The sequence below is a fragment of the Thamnophis elegans genome, chromosome 4, assembly GCF_009769535.1.
Source record: "Thamnophis elegans isolate rThaEle1 chromosome 4, rThaEle1.pri, whole genome shotgun sequence".
Lineage (NCBI taxonomy): Eukaryota > Metazoa > Chordata > Lepidosauria > Squamata > Colubridae > Thamnophis > Thamnophis elegans.
In genome coordinates, this window is record NC_045544.1 from 133,657,377 (window position 1) to 133,678,606 (window position 21,230).

At 44.6% G+C, this 21,230-nt stretch overlaps 1 protein-coding gene across 4 annotated transcripts in view; it reads left to right on the forward strand.

The window, feature by feature from the left end:
• ACACA (acetyl-CoA carboxylase alpha) overlaps positions 1-21,230 on the forward strand; it is a 308,466-nt gene that overhangs the window by 164,426 nt on the left and 122,810 nt on the right. For all 4 annotated transcript variants that reach the window (XM_032214921.1, XM_032214922.1, XM_032214923.1 and 1 more), the window contains 5 exons: positions 9,141-9,182; positions 10,186-10,401; positions 12,684-12,839; positions 19,384-19,587; positions 20,892-21,047. In XM_032214921.1, the coding sequence (XP_032070812.1) occupies positions 9,141-9,182; positions 10,186-10,401; positions 12,684-12,839; positions 19,384-19,587; positions 20,892-21,047 (774 nt within the window). The remainder of the gene's footprint in view (positions 1-9,140; positions 9,183-10,185; positions 10,402-12,683; positions 12,840-19,383; positions 19,588-20,891; positions 21,048-21,230) is intronic.

Consider the following 21,230-nt stretch of genomic DNA (forward strand, 5'->3'; position numbering starts at 1 on the left):
GTTACTAGCTGAAAACCTGGTGTTGCCTGGGTATTTATTTATCCTAATCCAGATAGGAAAAGCCCTGATGTTGTTGAAAATGCCCGGTGCTAATGTTGGATTTTTCCCCTTACCAGAGGGAAAGCCCCCTTGTGGAGTACTGTGAAGCTGTTACCATGGCAACTCCACTGCACTGTACAATAGAAGCCATTTTACAGCAGTACGGTAGAAGCCATTTAAAGGCACAACAAGCTGTATCTTAACAGAACACACACACCGAGTGGTGTTAAAGGTGTCTCCCCACCCCCACCCCCCGCTCCCCAGTATTTTTCTCCAGAGAGTATACCAAGTTTGGTTGAAATTTCTTGAGGCATTCAAAAGTTATTCTGGACAAACACACACAAACACACACACAAACACACAAACACATACAGTCATTGAGAGAGAGAGAGAGAGAGAGACGGAAAGAAAGAAAGAAAGAAAGAAGGAAGGAAAGAAAGAAAGAAAGAAAGAAAGAAAGAAAGAAAGAAAGAATACATTTTACTTGAGGGCTTTCCCATTGACTGGGAGGGATGCAGCAAATAGTTGTAAATGTGGTAAACGGTTGTAAAACCCTTTTTTTCAGTATTGTTCTAACTTTGGTCACTAAATGAATGGTTGTAAGTCGAGCACTACCTGTACCTTTTTTTCATTTTACAGTCACGCTGTCTCAATGCCACTTCTTTTCACCCCATCCCTATTTTTACTTCCCCTTTCTTCAAATATAGAACTCTTTGTTTTGGGATTGGTGGACTTCCTAAGATAAATTAGATTAAGGGTGTCAAACTTGATTTTATTGAGGGCCGCATCAAGGTTGTGTTTGATTTCGGGGGGGCGGGATGGACATGGCTAGCTCGGCATCACTCTTGTTGGAGCACCTGTGGTGGCTCCTGAGCTCCGTTTTCGGCTGCAACGGCCTCCTGCAATCCTCTGCCAGTGAAAATGGAGCTCGGGAGGGGTTCCTGTAGCCCTTATGAGCTCCATTTCCATTGGCAGAGGCACCGCGGGGCTGGTCCTTTGCTGTTTCAGTGTTGTGTTGACCTCGGGGGGGGGGCATGGCCAGCTTGATATCATTCGTGTCAGGGTGTTAGCCTTTGGTGGCCTGAGTGCTCTGTCAGCAAAAACGGACTCCTGAGCTCTTTTTGGCGGTGGTGACCTCCTGCAGAGCCCCCCCCCCCTCCCTCGAGCTTCGTTTTCACTGGCAGAGGGCTGCAGGAGGCTGTTGCAGCTGAAAACGGAGTCTGGAGGGCCGTGCGTGGCCACAAAACAGGCTCTCTGAGCTCTGTTTTCATCTACTGAGGCACCACGGGCTGGTCGTTTTTTATTACCAGGGTGGCCCCGCAGGCCAGATCTAAACAACCCATGGGCCAAATCGGGCCCCCAGGCCTTGACTTTGACACCCCTGAATTAGGCTACAGATTTAAGAAAAAAGAAAAAGAAAAAAAAAGTTCCTTACATTTTGCTCCCTCCCTTCTGGATTGCTTTGCCTGTGTTGATAGGCATGGCCCAGCTTTGAAAGGCAACTCTGAGAGCACATAACCGATACCAATCAATCAGTGGCTTTAAGACAGGAAGCTGGAAAAAGTGTGGATAGCTTAAGTGAAAAGCAGGGGGTTTAGGAAGTAGAAATCCAAGTAGTTTAAGAGAATAAAAATAGATAACTGGTGGGGGGGGGGGGGAGGTTTTTTTTAATGCTTGTGGATAAATCCACATACCTTCGAAGAGCTTTGGTGGAATTCCTAAGCAAACAGCCGGACAGTAATAACAAAAGAACAGTGTCTTTGTCAGAGATAGATCCTTTTCTTAGCAAGGACATTAGGGAGACAAGAAGTTAGATCAGATTATTGATCTGTTTTATACAGTACTAGCTGGATACCCGTGCTTCGCGATGAAACTATGTGATCGGCAATGCAGGAGAAATCCAGTTCACTCGGGTTCAATCCGTCGGCTCTGTGGTGGTCGGTGATTGAAACACATAAGGGAATATTGCTCTCGCTGTCTTGAGTCTGGAAACAGTTCCATAGGTGGAAGCAGGGGTGGGTTGCTGCCGGTTTTACTACTGGTTCGCAACCAGTGCGCAATGCGCAGGTGCCAGACACGCGCTGCACGCACCTGCACTGTTCAATGTATGTGCAGTCACTAAAAATAAAAATGGTGGCGGACCAACAATGGCGAGGGAACCGGTTTGGGGGCATGACAGGCCTGGTCGCTGCCGGTTCTGCAACCCAGGCCTGAATTCCACTACCGCTTCAGCTGAACCAGGCAGAACCAGAAGCAACCGACCTCTGGGTGGAAGACGTAGACATTTTGGTGAGGTATTGACATTTAGTACTGTAAGGAGCCCCAGACCTTACGTTACTGAGTGAAGGTGTGGAACGTCTGCCAGTTTGAATTGAGGTAACGGAATGTGAGGCAACTGGTAGTTGGAACAGAGTTCTTTTCAGCTGGGGAGGGGGAGTAGAACTCTTTAGCATCAGAGCGTGTTAATTACTGTATAAGAAATATTAATAATCTGATGGTCATTTCAAAAAATCCTTTCTTAGTGAGCACGAAGAAGCCAAGGGGAACATACGTGCCAAATTTCAAGTTTGTAGACTTTATGGTTCTGGAGACTTCATGATGAGCGTTTGGTACTTGACTTTTATATATATATATATATATAGATTGACGCTGGCAATCTTCACCAACCAGCATCTTCCAGATACAGATAGTTCTCGACTTAACGATCACAATTGAGAAGAGAACTTCCGTTGCTAAGCAACTAAGCAACGCAGTGGTTAGGCGAGTTGCAACCGATTTCACAATTTTTTTTTGCCACAGGGTTTCGAGTAATAGACTCACATAAAGCAAAATCCGAGTCAGATAGGTTCTCCAAAGAATAGCTTATTGGATATATCATATTGGCACAGATCTGGTGAAAAACAACTCTGAAGGTTTTCCTGTGGTTTTCACCTAATTAAAAGTAAAAGTTCGTCCCTTTCTCAAAACCATCAGTCACACGATCCAATCACAGCACGGTCTGGTTGCCTGGTGGCATTACTCCTCCTCCTTCTGACCAGCTGTGAGAATGTCCTTGGTTCCCAAGAGAAAGCATTTTGTTTTGGTTACAGAACCCCAGCTATCTAAAATCCCCCCTCCCTATCCCTCAGCTCCAGTGTAGCAACATTGAAGCTGTCAAAATGGCTTCGGTCAGGTCAGCTCCAGAGTTGACATAAGTCACTGCAGTTGTTAACCAAATCGGGTGATCCTTAAAGGAATCCAGCCCCCCCCTCCCCCGTTGACTTTGCTAGACTTGGAAGCTGGCTGGACAGGGCACAATGGGGATCACGTGACCCCAAGACAATGCAACCGTCACAAGTACATGCCAGTTGCCAAGCACCTGAATTTTGATCATGTGACTGGGCTAATGCTGGGACAGTTGTGCTTACAAGGACCAATCATATGTTACTTTTTCCAGTGCTGTTGTAACTTCAAACAGAAGGTTCGGAATGGTTGTAAGTCAGGGACTAACTATGTTAGATCGCGGTGTTGGGGGTATTTGCTGATAATTTTGGGACGTTTCTAAAATATTGAGAATGTTCCAGAATTGAGAGCAGAAGGGAAGGCAATTTCTCCATCCCTGCCTAGAAGTGCTCAGGATTAAATTTATGCTGAAGACTTATTTCTCTGGTGGATTATCATCTGCCTTCTAAAGGTAAAACAACCTTCTAGTCCTCATGCGTCCTCATTAAAGGTTGTTTAAAATGGGCTTTTACAAAATCAGTCGATGTTCACAACAGATTTGGGAGGCAAATCATCCCACATATATCCTTCAGGTTCTCCATGTGTTTCTTCCTTTATTATGGGGAGGAATAACATTCCCTGGTTATGGTGATAGCTTCTCAGATCTTTTCATCTTTTAAATTTGACGTTTTCCCCTTCTGCGTCATCTGTCTCTTATCTCTTCCTGCCTCTCTTATAAGTTAGATTTGCCTGAATCTCTTCTTTACATCAGTCTTGCATTCTGCCTATATGTTCCCCCAGGTCAAATCCTGCTGGCACAATTCTTTGATTTCCTAAGTTTTGTGACCCTGGTAATTCAAGGATCTGCATGTGAGCATGTCCCAGAGAACAGATTCCATTTTTCCAAATTCATTTTTCTATTTACGTAGCCTGCTTGCTTCTGATACTGTTCACTGAATTAACAACACACATTTCTCTAGAATTCCAGGTTCTCTGCTTCTCCCATTTTGGCAATCAAGTCACCTTTTAATAGCAATAGCAATAGCAGTTAGACTTATATATCGCTTCATAGGGCTTTTAGCCCTCTCTAAGCAGTTTACAGAGTCAGCATATTGCCCCCAACAACAATCCAGGTCCTCATTTTACCCACCTCGGAAGGATGGAAGGCTGAGTCAACCCTGAGCCGGTGAGATTTGAACAGCCGAACTGCAGAACTGCAGTCAGCTGAAGTAGCCTACAGTGCTGCATTTAACCACTGCGCCACCTCGGCTCTCTAATAGCACAAGGTAACCATGATAGCAGTGTTCTGATATCTCAGAGATTGCCACAAAGAAGAGGGAGTCAAGCTATTCTCCAAAGCATCTGAGGGCAGGACAAGAAGCAATGGAGGAAAACTAATCAAGGAGAGAAGCAACTTAGAACTAAGGAGAAATTTTCTGGCAATTAGAACAATTAATCAGTGGAACAGAAGTTGCCTCCAGAAGTTGTGAATGCTCCAACACTGGAAGTTTTAAAGAAAATATTGGATACCCATTTGTCTAAAGTGGTATAGGGTTTCCTGCCTATGTAGGGCGTTGGACTAGAAGACCTCCAAGTTCCTTTCCAACTCTGTTATTCTCTACTCTACTCTACTCTACTCTACTCTACTCTACTCTACTCTTTTCTGGTAGGGGCGTAGACTTTAATTTTCATTGGTTGATTAGGTGCTGTTGAGTCATTTTTAGCCACATGGATAGATTTTCTCCATGATGATCAGTTCCTAGCCCGATCCTTCAGGGCTTCCAATGGTGCATCCATTGCCACTGTAACTGAGTCCCTCCATCTTGCTGCTGGTCCTTTTCTTCTTCCTTTCCTTCCACCAAGCATTAGAGTTTTCTCCAGAGAGCTGCATCTTCACACAATATGTCCAAAGTAGCTTCATTTGAGCCTGGTTATCTGTCCTCGTGGGTCAATTTGTTTGAAGATCCATTGGTTTGTCTTCTTGGCTATCTGCAGTACTGTCAGGAGTCTTCTCCAACACCAAATGTTGAAGTCTTCTCCAACACTACATATTCACTTGGGTACCTGTTGTTTCCAACCTTGTTTTGAATTTTAGACAAGCCTATATATTCTTGCTAATGAGGACACGGTGGCTCAATAGCTAAGACACTTAAGTTTGTCAATCAGAAAGGTCGGCATTTTGGCAGTTCGAATCTCTAGTGCCGCGTAACGGACTGAGTTCCCATTATTTGTCCCAGCTTCTGCCAACCTAGCAGTTTGAAAGCATGTAAAAAAATGCAAGCAGAAAAATAGGAAGCACCTTTGGTGGGAAGGGAACAGCCTTCCGTGCGCCTTCGGCGTTTAGTCATTTTTTTTTGCCGGCCACATGACCACGGAGACGTCTTCGGACAGCGCTGGCTCTTCGGCTTTGAAACAGAGATGAACACCGCTCCCTAAAGTCAGGAACGACTAGCACATATGTGCTAGGGGAACCTTTACCTTTACCTTATATATTCATGCTTTACCACAGAAGGTCAAGATGACTGCAGGACATTCTTCTCTTGAAGAATGTCTAACCTGTGAAGAGGACTGTCCTTTTTTGCAGTGTAGGATGTTTTCTGCAGATAGTACAGCAAATACATTTGTGTATCTTATTTCAAAGACTGTATTTCTGGCTGCTGTTGCTTCAACAGTATGTGTAGTACACCTTACTCTGCGTTCTTGGTCTGTTTCTCTGGAAAATGAGGGTTGGACTTTTTAGCAAAGTTATTATGCCAGGTGTTATGTTGGAAGAGAGAAGAGAAGAGAATTAGAATAGAAGTAAAATAGAGCCGAGAATAACTAGACTTAGAAGTAGAGCAGAGCAGACGGAATTAGAATTAGAATAGAGCAGAGTACAGTTAGAATTAGAATAGAGGCAGAACAGTGCAGATGTCAAAGTCCTTCGGGATTGGGCGGCATATAAATTTTATAAATAAAAAGCTCCGACTAACGGACCCAACCAAAGCAAACACCTTTCAGATTTTCCAAAGGTTGAATGCAAAGTTTATTGAGTACATTATTTCGGCACTGAAGAAGGCAAAACCAGTTCTGATTATTTCCCGCACAAACCCACATAGTTAGAGTATAGAACTCCCCCTCCTTGTATTAGTACAGGTCACATTCTCCAATTGAGTGTCATTATTTTGTTATGGGAAAAAGTCTCTAGACTTGGCAGACACCTGCCGATGTGTCTTGGCCCTCATGGTTCTTTGGCTTGTAGTCTGGAGCCTACATTCCATCTCCCCTGCCCTCTTAATTCTTTGGCAAGTTGAAAAGCCATAATGTTTGCATCAGCAGAAGCACGCTTCAAGCTTGATAACAGGAGTAGAGTAGAGTAGAATAGAATAGAATACTTTTTATTGAGAATAGAGTAGAATAGGACTTCTTATTGAGAAGAAATAGAATAGAATAGACCCTTTATTGAGAATGGAATAGTAATAAGAAGGGAAGGGAATGGAAGATTTATTTGGCCAAGTGTGATTAGACACACAATGAATTTGTCTCCGGTAAAGAAGCACTTAGTGCACTCGCAAAACAACAGAGAAAATAATAATAATACAAAAAGTGCAGCCAGTAGAAGGTGGGAATAAGAATTCATGAAAGGATAAATAATACAACACCCACAGTCTATAGGTTAATATACACACACATCAGACAAAACTTAGTACTCGTGCTTCCTCGACTGCGAGAGTTAGGTGTTTGTCAGAGTGATGGAAGAAACTGTCCCTGTGTCTATGTTAAAATATTCATGACTGGGAGAGACATGGGAACAAGGTCAGACAATGGATAGGCATAGCAACTAAGTCAGCCAATGGGAGCTTAAACACATCTGAGTCTGTGCAGAGAATTGAAACAGAAACTTAAGAAAGCAGCCTGCTGCTGTGAGAAGTAAACTAGCAATCTATCTGGGCTTGTCTGCTAAAATGAGGCTAACTGCTTGTGTTTGCCTGTAACTCCCCTGCCTTGTGTTTACTTGGAAGAACCACTTGTTGGTATTGTACATTTATTCATCTATCCTTATGTATATAAAGACGTTAATGAATCCAGATGCATCAGTTATCTGTGTGTGCTTTCTGGAATTGAATTTATGCAACAAACTCTGACAGTCTAGTTGTCTTGGCACACAATGCCCTATAGCGCCATCCCAAGGGGAGGAGCTGAAACAGTTTATATCCAAGATGTGAGGAATCTGCCCTTCTAATTCTAAGCACCCTTGCTCAGTCCTTCCAAGAAACTGGGTTTGGCCCTTGGTTTTTCCCATCCCTTTTGGTTCTAATACTGGACTATCACCGTAACTTAGTGGCCATGGCGAGGGCTGGTTTTGTGTTTTAATTACAGTCTATATAATTACTTCCCAGCATGTTGAAGTAATAGAGAGTTGCTTCAGCAGGCTTCCAATTTCCTCATCTCATTAGGCTTTTAACACGATTATTAGTATAATAACCAGCTATGATGATTTTCTCATGTAGCTTTTTGCATTCTCCAATTTGCAGGGTGTCTTGATTGGTTAATTTAGGCGAATTATTCTGATTGTCTTGATGATGGTTGGTTGATTAGAACACAGCAGGGGCATAATTCCTTCATCTAGGAAATCGGGAAGGGTTTTGGTTTTTTTTTCCATTTTTGGATTTTGGTATGAAAACTCTGAGGATGTGTTTACCTCTGCGTCTTTCCGTTTGCATTTGCCCATGTGCGTTTAAGTGGATATTTGCCTGAAAGTGCTAGACTGGAGAGCTGAAAAGAAGTGGGGGGGGGGGGGGAAGAGCAATCGGTTTAGTGACAGTATGCTGACAAATGCATCAAGAAAAAAAAAAAGATTAGCTTTGAGCAACATCCGAAGAACAAGAGACAAGGAAGAGTTTAGAAACGGTGCAAAGAACTAGACGAGGTTTCTGGCATTCTTCTTTGGATTCAGTCGTGGCTGGTCCAACAATTAGTCGGTCCTTGGTTAGGATACAATTAACAGAATAACAGAGTTGGAAGGGACCTTGGAGGTCTTCTAGTCCAGCCTCCTGCTCAGGTAGGAGACCTTATACCATTCCAGACAAGCGACTGTCCAAACTCTTCTTGAAAGCCTCCAGTGATGGAGCACCCACAACTTCTGGAGGCAACTTCCGTTCCATTGGTTAATTGTTCTCACTGTTAGGAAGTTTCTCCTTAATTCCTGCTTGGATCACTCTTTGATTAGTTTCCATCCATTGTTTCTTGTCCTGCCTTCTGTTGCTTTGGAAAATAAATTGACCGTTCTTTTTGTGGCAGCCTCTCAAATACCAGAAGACTGCTAGTCCTTCTTTCCTCTAGATTAGTTAACCCCAAATTTTGCAACTGTTCTTTCTATGTTTCAGTCTCCAGGCCTTTAATCATCTTAGTTGCTCTTCTTTGCACTTTTCCCAAAGCCTCAACATCTTTTTTGTAATGAGGTGACCAAAACTGGATGCAGTCTCCCAGGTGTGGCCTTACTAAGGATTTACAAACGGGACTAATATTTCACGTGGTTTTGATTCTGTGCCTTTGTTTATACAACCAAGAGATGTATTAGCTTTTTTTGGCTCCTGCCGCACACTGCTGGCTCATGTTTAAGTGATTGTTGCTACTTGCTCTGCTTTCAGGTGCTTTGCAAAATCGCTTGATTAACTTCTCTTGGCTAGTATTATGTCTTGCTCCCATTCCAAAAAAAAATTTCAGGGCATCTTAGAATTAGAAATAAAAATCCACTTAAAAAAGAATGAGAGAGGTTACTCAGAGTTTTCGGTGAATAGCTTAACTTTGGAAAATGGAGAGTAAGTTCAGCAGAGTAGTGTAAATTGCTTTAAAATAGTGACATGAGATTAATGAGCAATAATAATAATTTCCCATACGAATTTTACTTTCTTTTCCAGAGGGAATTCCCCAAATTCTTCACATTCCGTGCCAGGGATAAGGTAAGAGTTAATGCTTTTATTAATGTTTATTAATGTATTTATTACGACAATGAGAGCAATATTTTTGAACGTATGTGCTAAAATAAGCCCTCCCCAAAAAATAAACCCTCCCAAAAATATTGCAACACAGCAGCAGCCATGAGGTGACCATGCTCGCTGCCTCCTGCATCTCAAAAATAATAAGACCTCCCCAAAAATAAGGCCAAGCGCTTATTTTGGAGGTCAAAAGAAAAACAGACCCTGTTTTATTTTCGGGAAAACATGGTAGCCCAACCCCCGGCTCAAGCAGGAAACCCTTTACCAGTCCAGTCTCTTCTTTAAAACCCCCAGTGATTGGGAGCGCCTTCCCTCTGGAATGAGCTACCCCCGGAGCTTCGTATAATCCCCGACCTCCGGTCCTTCCAACGCACCCTAAAAAGTTGGCTTTTCCAACAAGCCAGCCAGGCCTGAACAAAACAAAATAAATGATTGATTATTGTTAATTTTAATCGAACTTTTTTTTAAAAAAATGTTATTGTTAATCTTAATTGGGTTTGTTTTTTGGATATTCTATCTAATTTTTTTAACTTTTGTAATATGTTTTTTTTTTATGTTGTATGCCGCCCTGAGTCCTTGGGAGAAGGGCAGCATATAAATCCAATAAACCAAACCAAACCAGTGATGAAACACCCAAAATTTCTGGTGGCAAGCTGTTCCACTGGTTAATTGTCCTCCCTGTCAGGAAGTTTTTCCTTAATTCCAGGTTGCTTCTCTCCTTGATTAGTTTCCATCCATTCTCTTTTGTCATGCTCTCTGGTGCTTTGGAGGACAGGCTAACGCCTTCTTTGTGGCAGCCCCTGAGGTAAATAAGTAGATAAATAAACTAGACAAATGAACCTGATTTTATTTATTTAGGTTATTTGAACGCCACTCTTTCCTGGAAGCTTGGTATTGGATGAGGAACCTTAGTGAGCGCCACGTCGTCTAGCCTCAGTTGTGTAAAATGTCTTTGCTTCCTTTCCAGTTCGAAGAGGACAGAATCTACCGCCACTTGGAACCGGCCTTGGCGTTCCAGCTGGAGCTCAACCGAATGCGCAACTTTGACCTCACGGCCATCCCATGTGCCAATCACAAGATGCACCTCTATCTGGGGGCAGCGAAGGTTGAGGCCGGAGCAGAGGTTACCGACTACCGATTCTTTGTCCGAGCGATCATCCGCCATTCGGACTTGGTGACTAAGGTGAGGCTTCATTTATTTGTGGCCCTGTGGTTGGATTATGAATGGGTCCCGGAATTGCAGGGGGGGTGGGTGGGCAGATAGGGTTTCTTGAGTTAAAGAAAAACCCTGTGGAATTCTTACAACTTGCGGCGGCCATTTTGTGTGGCCAACTCTCCATGGACACCTCGCTGCAGCCAACTCACCATGTGGCAACTCGCCGCAGAACAGTTCAATTTAATTATTCCATTTAATTATTTAAAATAAATTAAAAAAATATTTCAATTTTCGTCATGTTTTGACATTTATTCTGTCTCCTCCTTTTGCATCAATGGAGATTCTCAATCATCCAGGTCATGGTTGTCCCAAAGGTGCTTTTTCAGGAGGCAAGTGGGCTTTCTTGTTTTTTTTTTCCTTTGAAGACATTTCACTTCTCATCCAAGAAGCTTCTTCAGCTCTGACCGGATGATGGGGAATAGAAGGATTTTATACTCCTTGCAGACAAGCTGGTCATTTGCATTTCTTTTAGAGTATTCTTCAGGGGTGGGTTCCTGCCAGTTCTAACCTCTTCTATAGAAGAGGTTCCACAAATCTACAGTGCCGTTTAGAACCGGTTCCAGCTCCCTCCCGCCCGTCCACACATCATGAAGATGAAGAACGAGAGGAGGAATTCTGGGAGTTGAAGTCCACAAGTCTTAAAACTGTCAAGTTTGAACACCCCTGGTTTTTTTTTTCCTAAAGGGTTAGGGGTGCAAGGGTCTTGTAACTTGACAGCTTTAAGACTTGCATGCTTCAAATGGCAGAGTTTCTGAGCCAACATTTTGGTTGCTTAGCAAGAGCGTTGTTAAGTGAGTTTCACCACATTTTACAAGTTGGCCACTCCCACCCGGTCACATGGCCAGCAAGCCACTCCCACAAAGCTGGCCACACCCACAGAAGAGGTTTTAAAAACTTTTGAAACCCACCACTGGTATTGTTAAGGCCACTTGGAGGTTTATCCGTGTCTTCAGGGTCACCTGAGTGGTGCAAATGGATGTGGAGCAGTGGTGGGTTCTGGTTGGTATGCCCCGGTAGAGGCATACCGGTGGCAGTTGGGAGCAGCGTCCACTGTACCGGAACGGTGCTTTGAAGGGCCCGCCCTCGTTCCTTACCTCTATTTGAGCTAACCGGGCCATTTGCGCACGCACGTGCAGCATACAGCACCTACACGACCTCCACCGAGCAGCTGGAGTGTCGCAGGGCAATGGGTGTGCATGCACGCATAGTGCGTGTGCCCATGGTGGACGCCCGGCCCCGTTGCAGCGTACGATTGCGACGGCATCCAGAACCCACCACTGATGTGGAGCCTTCTTGGCTGCAGGATTTTTTTTCTGCCCTGTGGCCCTTCACTGTTGAAGGTGTGTTGGGGTTGAGTCTGTGTTGTCTGCATCTCAAACTGAAGTACAAATGGTTCCCGATTCTAAAAGAATGCAAATGACCAGCTGTATCCTCATTTTCCCAACCTCGGAAGGTTGGAAGGCGGAGTCAACCTTGAGCCAATCAGGATCGAACTGCCGAACTGCTGGCAGCCGGCAGTCAGCAGAAGTAGCCTGCAGTACTGCATTCTAACCACTGCGCCATCACAGCTCTTAACTTTTGGTAATTCTGCTCTGAGTGATACATAACCCTAGAGGAGATCAGGAGCTGAATAGAACTGAATACAGATAGTCCTCAACTTACAACGGTTTGTTTAGTGACTGTTTGAAATGTAATTTATGACCATTAAGATGGCACTGAAAAAAGTAATTTATGACCAGTAAGAGCCGAGGTGGTGCAGTGGTTGGAGTGCAGTACCGCAAACTACTTCAGCTGACTGCTAGCTGCAATTCGGTAGTTCGAATCTCACCAGGCTCAAGGTTGACTCAGCCTTCCATCCTTCCGAGGTCGGTAAAATGAGGACCCAGATTGTTGGAGGGCAAGAGGCTGACTCTGTAAACCACTTAGAGAGGGCTGTAAATCACTGTGAAGCAGTATATAAGTACTATTGCTATTGCAGTCTAACTCTGCCCACTGCTAGGAGTTCGATCCTGACCGGCTCAAGGTTGACTCAGCCTTCCATCCTTCCGAGGTGGGTAAAATGAGGACCCAGATTGTTGTTGGGGGCAAAATGCTGACTCTGTAAACCGCTTAGAGAGGAATGTAAAAGCACTATGAAGCGGTATAGAAGTCTAAGTGCTATTGCCACCCGGAGTCTTCCGAGAGTGGGCGGCATATAAAATTAATGAATACTAATACTAAATTGCTAACTTACAAGTTTATTTTTCCAGGAAGCGTCATTTGAATACCTACAGAATGAGGGGGAGCGCTTGCTCTTAGAAGCCATGGATGAGCTGGAAGTAGCTTTCAACAACACCAATGTGCGCACCGACTGCAACCACATTTTCCTTAATTTTGTCCCGACCGTTATTATGGACCCTTCAAAGGTAGGTTGTCCTCCTGTCCCTGACCCTCACCCGCTCTGCCTAGGCAATGCCGAAAAAGGTAGAGCAGTTGCTATGCCAAAAGAGCTGCAAAACAAGTCTCCAGGCGGGAATCTTTTTCTTAAAATTTTTTTTTTATATATACCGCCTTTATTATTTTTATAAACAACTCTGTGTGTATGTGTATGCGTGTGATTTGTCCAAAGCCATCCAGATGGCCTTTCTGACTAAGGCTGGACTAGAACTCATTTTTTCCTGGTAATTGGTCAAAAGTCACCCAGCTGACCTTCCTGACTTAAGGCGGGACTAGAACTCATTTTCTCCTGGTGATTGGTCCAAAGTCATCCAGCTGACCTTCCTGACTTAAGGCGGGACTAGAACTCATTTTCTGCTGGTAATTGGTCCAAAGTCACCCAGCTGACCTTCCTGACTTAAGGCGGGACTAGAACTCATTTTCTCCTGGTGATTGGTCCAAAGTCACCCAGCTGACCTTCCTGACTTAAGGTGGGACTAGAACTCATTTTCTCCTGGTGATTGGTCCAAAATCACCCAGGTGGCCTTCCTGACTAAGGCGGAAGTAGAACTTGTTTTTCTCCTGGTGATTGGCCCAAAGTCACCCAGTTGGCCTAACTCATTTTCTCCTGGTGATTGGTCCGAAGTTACCTAGCTGACTTTCATGCCTAAAATGGGATTAGAACAGTGGTGGGATTCTTTTTTTTTTATTATCGGTTCTGTGGGTGTGGCTTTGTAGGCGTGGCAGGGGAAGGATACTGCAAAATCCCCATTCCCTCTCCACCCTATTAACCTGCTTTCCAGCTCCGTTCTCCTGTTCAGGGCAACAAAAGAAGGTCATCTGGGAGGCAGCAGGGGCGGGGCCAGCCTATTTGCCGGTACTCTGAATTATTCAAAATTTCCGCTACCGGTTTTCCAGAACTGGTCAGAACTGGCTGAATTCCACCCCTGGAGTAGAATTCATTTCCTCCTGGTGATTGGCTCAAAATCACCCACCCGGCTTTCATGCCTCTAAGACAGGATTAGAATTCACAGTTTCCCGATTTCTATCCGGGTGTTTTAACCATTAGACCAAACTTGCTTTCTTCATCTTCCTAATGAAAATGAAAAGAGAGGAGACATTGTTCTCGTTTCTTTCCTTGTTACTGTAATTCATTTCATTTAAAAATGGGAGCTTGGAGCTGTTTCCTTCTTATTTTATTCTTTATATTATCTTTGGGACTGAACCTCTCTTATATGGTAAGTGGCTGCTTTATTTTAACAAAATTCACTCTTTGTGTTCTAGGGAGCATTTTCAGATGAAAAGTGGGATTCTCCCCTCCCCCAAAAGCAATAAAAATATAAATAAATAAATAAATACATACATACATACATTCATACATACATACATACAATACATACATACATAAATCTATCTATCTATCTATCTATCTATCTATCTATCTATCTATCTATCTATCTATCTATCTATCTATCAACGTTTGTCTGTCTGTCTCTGTGTGTATGTGTGTGTGTGTGTGTGTGTGTACCAGCATAACTCTGGAACGCCTCGAGCAATTTCAACCAAACTTGGTACACAGATGACTTACTCTCTGGAGAAAAATATTGTGGAGATAAGACACCCCTAAACTCCTCAGGGTGTGTGCTCTGTTAAGATACCGCCTGTTGTGCCTTTAAATGGTTTCTACTGTACAGCACAGTGCAGTTGCCATGGTAACGGTTTCACAGTACTTCACAAGGGGGCTCCCTCTGGTAAGGGGAAAAATCTAACAATAGAAATTATGTTTGCTCTGGACATTTTCCTCCTATAAATAAATACCTGGGCAATGCGGGGTTATCAGCTAGTAGACAAACAAACAAACAAACAAACAAACAATCTAACAATTTCACTTCCAATTGGGTTTGCCACGTTCTCCATACTGCGGAAAGAGCTTCTGCAGAAGGTCCTTGAGAACAGAGACCGTCTCTGAGTTTTTGAGCAAACATGAGTCCTGCCTTCCAATTGCCTTGTTTTTAATATGCACTATTTACCAAACAGCGGGTATATTTGGAAGTTTAATAAAATGGCAGAATAACCTGCCTCCGAGCGGTAATCCCCGTGTTGATTTAAGGTGCGCTGGCAACAGTGAAACACAGGGCGTGAGTGCTGTTTTTTGTGGATGCAATTTTGCCGTTAATGTTTCCCTCCCCATTAACGTATCAAAGGATTGGGTGAGTGGGGAAATAGATTTGTATGAAGTCTCCCCAAGGCAACACATTCTCCCATTCCCTCTTCTGCCTCTACACGTAACACACGACACATAATTACCCACAATCTTACACTGAAAATCAAGGTGACTAGATACAATTGTAGAATCAAATGCAGGACCCCAAAAAAAGAATAATCAAGTCTCATTGCAGTATTTATTTATTTAGCAGAGTGCAGTGGAAAAGTTTCCTCCCAGCAAATAATAGGAGAGACTCCTGAACCACCTTGGTCAAATGGTTAGAGCGCCAGGCTAGAAACCTGGAGACTGTGAGTTCTAGTTCTGCCTTAAGCATGAAAGGCGGCTGGGTGACTTTGGGCCAATCACCCGGAGACTGAGTTTTCTAGTCCTGCCTTGGGCATAAAAGCCAGCTGGGTGACTTTGAGTCACTCTCTCAGCCCAATTGATCTCACGGTTTTGTTGTTTTGGGGAAAATAGGAGGGGATGGATGTGTTTGTCGCCTCTAGTTGGTTATAAAAAATAAAATAATAAAGGGGAGGTATACATAAATAAAATAAAAATAAATAAATTCAAAAGGAGGCACTCATATTTATACATTGCGAGAAAGAAACAGTCATACATAGGTGTAGGTAACAGATGTTCTAAGCCTAAATATTCATAATTAGCTAGATACTTGTGCTTCACGATGAAACTATGTGATCAGGCAACGCAGAAGAATTCTGGTTCAATCCGTTGGTTCAGTGGTGGTCGCTCATTGAAATAGATAAGGGAATATCGCTTCCGCCACCTTGAGTCTGGAAGCAGTTCCATAGGTGGAAAGGCATAGACATTTTGGTGAGGTACCGACATTTAGTACTGTAAGGAGCCCCAGACCGCTCCTGAGTGAAAGAGTGGAACGTCTGCCAGTTGGAACTAAGGTAATGGAATGTGAGGCAACTGCACGCACCTGCACTGCTCAATGTATGCGCAGTCACTAAAAATAAAAATGGTGGCGGACCAGCAATGGTGAGAGAACCGGTTTGGGGGCGTGGCAGGCCTGGGTCGCTGCCGGTTCTGAAACCCAGGCCTGAATTCCACTACCGCTTCAGCTGAACCAGGCGGAACCAGAAGCAACCGACCTCTGGGTGGAAGGCGTAGACATTTTGGTGAGGTATCAACGTTTAGTACTGTAAGGAGCCCCAGACCATTCCTGAGTGAAGGAGTGGAACGTCTGCCAGTTGGAATTGAGGTAACGGAATGTGAGGCAACCAGCAGTTGGAACAGAGTTCTTTTCAGGTGGGAAGGGGGAGTAGAACTCCTTAGCATCAGAGCATGTTAATTACTGTATAAGAAATACTAATAATCTGATGGTCACTCCGAAAAATCCTTTCTTAGTGAGCACCTAGAAGCCAAGAGGAACATACCAAATTTCAAGTTTGTAGTCTTTACGGTTCTGGAGATTTTCATGATGAGTGAGTGGTATTTGGCTTTTATATAGAGAGAGATTAGAAAAGCTCCAGTTACTTCCCTGCCCTTCTACTCTTACTGTCTTCAAGAAAGAATTATTGTGAGGGGTCTTTGGTGTGCTCTGAACGTGATTTTTTTCTTGCAGACGTTTCATTACCAAGCTAGGTAACATCATTAGTGCTAGCTGGGTAATGAAACGTGTGCAAGAAAATAACTACACTCAGAGAGCACTAAGGACCCCTCATTTCAATCTACAAATATTCTCTCCTGAAAGAATTATTATCTTAATAAAAAGAAACAAATCCGTTCCTATTGCCATAGAAGTTTTGATAAACTTACTGAGAACCAAGCACGTCAAGGTTATCTCAATTACCACACATACTTTCTGTGCTTCTGTTTTGCTAACCCACTCCCCCATTCATTTGTTTTCCTCAAACAACCTCAATTTAGCACAAGAATTCAGATTAAAGCCTCTGCAACAGCTTCTCCTTGCACACACATGAGGGGAAAGGACCACACCATCTCTCCGGGTCACTGGTTCCATTGTCAAAAACTACTTTTATTTCTTGGAGAGCTGCTTCTCACACACAATGGGAATTTGCGCCTCTGTCATTTAAATCAGGGCTCTCCCACTTCAGCCACTTTAAGACACCTGGACTTCAACTCCCAGAATTCCTCAGCCAGTCATTCTGCCTGAGGAATTCTGGGAGTTGAAGTCCACAAGTCTTAAAAGTTGCCGAAGTTGGAGAAACCCTCTGATTTAAATCCAGTGATCCATATCCCATTAGGCCTGTGATGGTGAACCTATGGTGCGGGTTCCACAGGTGGCACGTGGAGCCATATTTGCTGACACGCCAGCCATCAGCTCGGCCGCACACATATTTTTGGCCTTCCGGGGCAGGGGTGGGTTCCTGCCAGTTCTAACCTCTTCTTTAGAAGAGGTTCCACAAATCTACAGTGCCGTTTAGAACCGGTTCCAGCTGCCCCCCCCCCCCCCCCGCCCATCCGCACATCATCAAGATGAAGAGCGAGAGGAGGAATTCTGGGAGTTGAAGTCCACAAGTCTTAAAGCTGTCAAGTTTGAACACCCCTGGGGTTTTTCTTTTCTAAAGGGTTAGGGGTGCAAGGGTCTTGTAACTTGACAGCTTTAAGACTTGCGTGCTTCAAATGCCAGAGTTTCTGAGCCAACATTTTGGTTGCTAAGCAAGAGCGTTGTTAAGTGAGTTTCACCACATTTTGCAAGTTGGCCACACCCACCCAGTCACATGGCTGGCAAGCCACTCCCACCCGGTCACATGGCCGGCAAGCCACTCCCACAAAGCAGGCCACACCTACAGAAGAGGTTCTAAAAAAACGGGGGAGGCCTTTTTCACCCTCCCCAGGCTTTAGGAAAGCTTCCAGAAGCTGGGGAGAGAGAAAAAACGGCCCAATGAGCCAACCGGAAGTTCAGAAAAGATCCATTTCTGGCTTCTGGAGTGCCTCCAGAGCAGGGAGGGCGCGGAAAGGCCGTTTTTGCCCTCCCCAGGCTTCAAGAAAGCCTCCAGAGCCCGGGGAGAGGTTGATAGCAGTCTTCCATTTAAGGGGCTGCCTTGTCAGGGTTCCAAATAGCATCCTCAAACAGATAATACTCGGAGGCTAGAAATTCTTCAAAGTTCCAATTTATTAAGAGAGACATGTTGGCACATCTGTGGAAAACCCGAATCTGAAAGCTTCTAGATTTTCCCCACCCAGTTGAAAAGTTCAAGATCTTGCCCCCACACCCACAAGTCCATCACGTGGTCCAATCTCCCATTGCCATGAAGGAAGGTTCCTCCCATCCAGTTCCAGTTAGGTGCAGGGACAAGGCAACCTTGACTTTCCAAGAAGGAATGTTATTGTGGCTACATACTTTCCATGCTCTATACAATCCCCCTTCCCAGTTTCCCACAGTAGAATATGTTTGAATACATGGCAGGCTTGAGGCCCAATACAGCAATGGCTCCCAAGCCTGACATTGCCACAAAGAAGAGGGAGTCAAGCTATTCTCCAAAGCACCGGAAGGTAGGACAAGAAGCAACGGGTGGAAACTAATCAAAGAGAGAAGCAACTTAGAACTGAGGAGAAATTTCCTGACAGTTAGAACAATTAATCAGTGGAACAACTTGCCTCCAGAAGTTGTGAATGCGCCAACACTGGAAGTTTTAAAGAAGATGTTGGATGACCATTTCTCTGAAACGGTATAGGGTTTCCAGCCTAGGCAGGGGGTTGGACTAGAAGACCTCCAAGGTCCCTTCCAACTCTGCTATTGTATTGTATTGTATTGTATTGTATTGTATTGTATTGTAGAAATTGTTTGTTTGTTTGCCTGTTGGTCTGTTGGGTATGTCTGATCTATTGGAAAGAGGACTAGGGGTGAAATGGTAGCAGTATTCCAATATTTGAGGAACTGCCACAAGGAAGAGGGATCAACCCATTCTCTACAGCACTGGAGGGCAGGACAAGAAGCAATGGGTGGAAACTAATCAAGGAGAGAAGCAACCTAGAACTAAGGAGAAATTTCCTGACAGTAAGAACAATTAATCAGTGGAACAACTTGCCTCCAGAGGTTGTGAATGCTCCAACACTGGAAGTTTTTAAGAAGATGTTGGATAGCCATTTGTTTGAAGTGGAGTAGGGTTCTCTGCTTTAGGAGGTTGGGCTAGAAGACCTCCAAGGTCCCTTCCAACTCTGTTATTCTATTTCTATTTCTATTTCTATTGCATCTATCCTTGTCCCCTGTCCCCTATCCCATCCCATCCTCAATTCCAGAAGAGGCCTTGATCTCCTGGTTAAATGACTTTGCAAGCCTTGTGTGGCTTATCCTCAAATTCTCCTATCTGACACGCTCTGTTTTTGTCCCCTAGATCGAGGAATCTGTTCGGAGCATGGTGATGCGCTATGGGAGTCGCCTGTGGAAACTCCGAGTCTTGCAAGCTGAGCTGAAGATTAACATCCAGCTCGCACCCAGCGGCAAAGCTATTCCGATCCGGCTGTTCTTGACCAACGAGTCCGGCTATTACCTTGACATAAGCCTGTACAAAGAAGTGACAGACTCCAGAACTGCCCAGGTATGCCTCCATCAGATGAAGGCAGGATTATCATTGGAAAACTGCTTCTCTTTGTTGAGGGTCTCTTTCTCTGCGGCTGTCAGCTCCTGTTTCAATGCAGTAGCCCTAAACCCGTGATAGGTGACCCTATGCCATTGGTGGCACACAGAGTCCTCTCTGCGGGCACACAAGCCCTCGCCCAGCTCAGCTCCACCACGCATGTGTATGCACCTGCTGCTGGCCAGTACTGATTTTTGGGTCTCTGCAGCGCATGCAGGAGACATGTGTAGGGGCGGGGGGGGAGTATGGGGGTGTGTTGCAGCCCTCCCCTCTCCGTCATCCGTTTTTGGTCCCAGGAGACTTCAGGGAGGCCTGCTAGGCCCAACGCAGGGCACGGGAAGGTCGTGCACATGCGCAGGGGGTCACTTGTGCAGGGGGCAGGGCACATTACACTGTGGGTGTGGGCATGCATGCAGGTGCTGTCATGCGCGTGTGCACGATTTCAGCACATGAGGATGAAAAGGTTAGGCATCACTGCCGTAGACTTACCACCATTTGTTTACTGGTTGTTTGAAGACACTGAAAAAATTGGAGCATTTGTCACACGACCATTGTAGCATCCCTATGGTCAGGGGTCAGCAAACTGTGGCTCTGGAGCCACATGTGGCTCTTTCCTCCCTCTGCTGCAGCTCCGTCACCGCTCGGCGCCACAATTTTGAGAGGAGCTTCTAGTGGGGGAGGAGAGAAGCACAGTGCACCAGGAGAAGACTCTATGGCAAGGGGAGGGTTTTCCAGTTGTCTCCACAATTGATAGGGCTTTCGGTTATGACAGGTAGAGGAAAAAGGACGCCGCGCTAGGAGGAGACTCTATGGTGGGGAAACTGAACTTCCGGTCAGCTCCAGAATTGAACAGGGGGCTTCCGGTTAGGACCTTTGCGGCCCCCGCTGTTTTCTTTTCTGTGGGAAACGGGTCCAAATGGCTCTTTGAGTGTTTAAGTTTGCCGACCCCTGCCCATGGTCACAAGATAAAAATTCAGTCACTGAATTTGGGAAGCCAGATTCACTTAATAACCCTGTTACGAACTTAACAACAGCAGGGATTCACTTAATGACGGTGGCAAGAAATAGAATAGTTGGAAGGGTGACTCAAAAGTTCTTAACTGCTTTCTTGATCTGTTTAAAGGCAGTTTCCAGGATTCTCGGCTAACCAAGGGCTTAAAGCTTGTCGAAAGCCTTTGCGGAATCCAGATTGAGGGATTTTTTTAAAAAAAAAAAGAATCACGACGATCTTACTTAATCCTGGATGTACATTCTCTTCTTTTCAGATTATGTTCCAGGCTTACGGCGATAAGCAAGGGCCCCTACATGGGATGCTGATCAATACTCCCTACGTGACGAAGGACTTACTCCAGTCGAAGAGATTCCAGGCGCAGTCCCTGGGGACAACCTACGTATATGATATTCCTGAAATGTTTCGGCAGGTAAGGACAGAGGAATGGGGACCCGAAGGTGCTTTTTTCAAGAGGCAACTGGACTTTTGGATTTTTTTCTTCGAAGACATTTTGCTTCTCATCAAGAAGCTTCTTTGGTTCTGACTGGATGGTGGGGAGAATGGAAGGATCATCCAGTCAGAGGTGAAGAAGCTCTTTTGGATGACAACGTCT